The sequence below is a fragment of the Gekko japonicus genome, unplaced genomic scaffold (genome assembly GCF_001447785.1).
Source record: "Gekko japonicus isolate JY-2015 unplaced genomic scaffold, Gekko_japonicus_V1.1 scaffold5361, whole genome shotgun sequence".
In the NCBI taxonomy this organism is placed as follows: domain Eukaryota; kingdom Metazoa; phylum Chordata; class Lepidosauria; order Squamata; family Gekkonidae; genus Gekko; species Gekko japonicus.
Window position 1 is genome coordinate 47,690 of NW_015172711.1, and position 3,015 is coordinate 50,704.

General features: G+C 48.3%; 1 protein-coding gene across 1 annotated transcript in view; it reads right to left on the bottom strand.

Moving 5' to 3' along the window:
- Positions 1–3,015, bottom strand: part of LOC107119342 (sulfotransferase 1C1-like) — an 8,713-nt gene that overhangs the window by 2,301 nt on the left and 3,397 nt on the right. The window contains exons 5-6 of the mRNA XM_015421807.1: positions 1,633–1,727; positions 684–864 (exon numbers count right to left, since the gene is read on the bottom strand). Of these exons, the coding sequence (XP_015277293.1) occupies positions 684–864; positions 1,633–1,727 (276 nt within the window). The remainder of the gene's footprint in view (positions 1–683; positions 865–1,632; positions 1,728–3,015) is intronic.

Below are 3,015 nucleotides of genomic sequence, written 5' to 3' on the forward strand. Positions count from 1 at the left end.
ACACTCTGCCACTCACCAGCTGGCCTGCAGTGGAAGCTCCACCCCTGAAGAGTCCCATAGCGTGTCGATTTGGTTGGTGCGATGACATCACTCGGCAGTGACGTCATCACGCCGGGGACATCACACATTGACACCAGTGTTCCCCCTAAGCTGAGCTAGTGCAAGCGAGCTCACAGTTTTTAAGCCTCCGGCTCACACATTTTCGTCTCAGCTCAGGAAGGAGGGCTCCAGAGTGAACTAATTGATGCAGTAGCCCAATCGCTGGCTCACAACTTTAATGCCGGTAGCTCGCAAAGTAGAATTTTTGCTCACAAGGCTCCACAGCTTAGAGGGAGCATTGATTGATGCTCTAGCATTTTGCCCAAAAACTCTCTGATAACCACACTGTGCCTTGGCCACAGCAGCCGCAAACAGTCCACACTGGACTCAAAACTTCATTCTGTCACTTCAGACCAACTCGGCTACCTGCCTAAATCTACCTTCATGGAAAGTACTTTCTTTAGTTACTTCTACGAGTCTAAAAATGTATAGATTATGCAGGTAGTTCTGTATCTCTGCTAAGCTTTATGCCACTCTTGTGAACATGACCCTACCCCACTCGGTTTTCTCACGAGACCCATAAGCCCCATAAGATCCCCTCCCACACTGTAATCAGGGCCGGAAACCCAGCCTTTGCCTCTCACCTTTCCTCATGAACGTCGACACGGCTGGATCCATCATGGAAGGAGGCACGGTGCTGTAATTAGCCATTGGGTTGGCTTTCATGTTGTCAAACGTAGTGTGATGCACGATCTTGTTCAAGATTGGTTCCGGGAGCTCTACGTCTAGGAAGTGGGCCACCTTCCGGATTTCCTGGGCTAAGTCCTAGCAATGGGTAGAGACCAGAGGGAGGAGTGCATCTTTTTCTGACTGGGACACGGCCAGAACGTACTTCTCCATCTTGATTGGAGTACTGCAGTGAGAAACACTCACAGCTTGGGTTGCCGGCTCCAGGTTGGGGAATACCTGGAGATTTGGGGGGTGGAGCCTCTGGAAGGTGAGGTTTCAGGAAGGGAGGGACTTAGAGTTTGAGTGCTTTTTGCTGGGAATTTAATGGCTCCTGTCCCCAGCTCCTCTTCATAAGGTTGCCAGTCCAAGGGTTGGGGCAGCAATGACATTGACATTGCTGCATGACATCTGGGTACAAACTGGAACGGATGCAGAATAGGCCTAAGAACTGTTGGAAACCAACTGGTCAATTCCATGGTTTTACATGGAACTGTAGGGTTTCCAGCTCTGAGCTGGGAAATACCTGGAGATTTGGGGGGGGGGTGGAGCTAAGGTTGCCAGCTCCGGGTTGGGAAATGCCTGGAGATTTTGGGGGTGGAGCCTCAGGAAGGTGGGGTTTGGGGAGGGAAGGGACTTCAATGGGGTGTCATGCCATAAAGTCCACCTTCCAAAGCAGCCATTTTCTCCAGGTGAACTGATCTCTGTTGCCTTGAGATCAATTGTAAACCCAGGTCATCTCCTGGCACCAACTGGAGGCTGGCAGCCCTGCCCACAGTCATAGCCTGAAGCATTTCCAGCAGAAAACTTCCTTTGTAGCTGAGCTTCATACCTGGGACGGGGTCTGTTTGCACATCAGTTACTTACTTCTTTCATGTCTTCATAAAAGAGATATAGAATCGGGTGGCGGTCTTTGGCTTCCCACCAGCCCTTCACATGGTCAAACCAAGAACCCCAGGCGACTGCAAAGAGAAGCAGAAAGTGGAATGAACTACACAATCCTGATTTGCCTCTTTGTTTTCCTCCTACCCCACACCCTGACCTTAGGGTTGCTGGCTTCAGGTTGGGAAATGCCTGGAGATTTTGGGGGTGGAGCCTCAAGAGGGCGAGGTTTGGGGAGGGGAGAGACCTTAGTGGGTTATAATGCCATAGAGCAGGAGTGTCGAACTCATTTGTTATGAGGAGACCTTGTTGGGCTGGTCCATGTGTGTCATAAAATGTAATGCCAGGGAGCAGAGATATAAACTTTATAAAGGACAAGGGTTTAGTTAAAATAAAAACATGCTTAAAACATTAGCACTCTTGCAATATTTTGTTTATTTAACAGTGTCTGATAACTGACACCTCTTGTTCTGACTTATTACACCAAAATGTCTGTGCTGTTGCAATCTTGAGTATGCTGTTCAGGTGTGCATCTGTAAGCTGCAAACCTGCAATGATGAAGAAGAAGCAGAAGACAGCCAGTTCCACTGCGGGCCTGTTAGAAGCCCTCTGGGGGCCTCATCTGGCCCCCGGGCCGCATGTTTGACACCCCTGCCATAGAGTCCACTTTCCAAAGTGGCCATTTTCTCCAGGGGAACTGATCTCTGTCACCTGGAGATCAGTTGTAACCCCAGGATATCTCCAGCCACCACTTGGAGGTTACGTAAAACAAAAGTGAGCCACACCATGCTAACTTGCATCAAAGATTCTCTGTTATGATAGAATGAAAAATAGCTTAAAGAAACTTAAAGAAACTTGTACATCTCATAACCCTCCTGGGTATATAACAGACTGTTTTGAAGGTATAAATGCAATTTGGAAGAACTTGTCCGAATGACACGCCAGAAGTCGGAACCCATGGTCTGCAGGTTGTTGCCATGAAAGCTGGGTGACTCTCTAGAGCGATATAGGCTTTTCTTTATACTGGCTTTGACAAAGAAAATTTTCGAAACACGTCAGCCAGCTGAGATTGGATTCCAGAAGAATTTGCAACTGTATTTGAAGTCAAGCCACGAGAGACCTCTTTGGACGAAAAAACTACACCAGTTCTTCTTAATTGTAACAAGTTCTTCCTAATTGGACTTAAAACTTTGTTCTGCTGCTTCAGACCAACATGGCTACCCACCCGAACCTATCTTCCTGGAGACCAGTTGTAATTCTGGGAGATATCCAGGCCCCAACTGAAGGCTGGCAACCCTATGATACTCCCAGGAGTGAACTCAGGAATCCTGGTTGTGTCCCCTTGACGAAACAGATACCTTGGTGCAG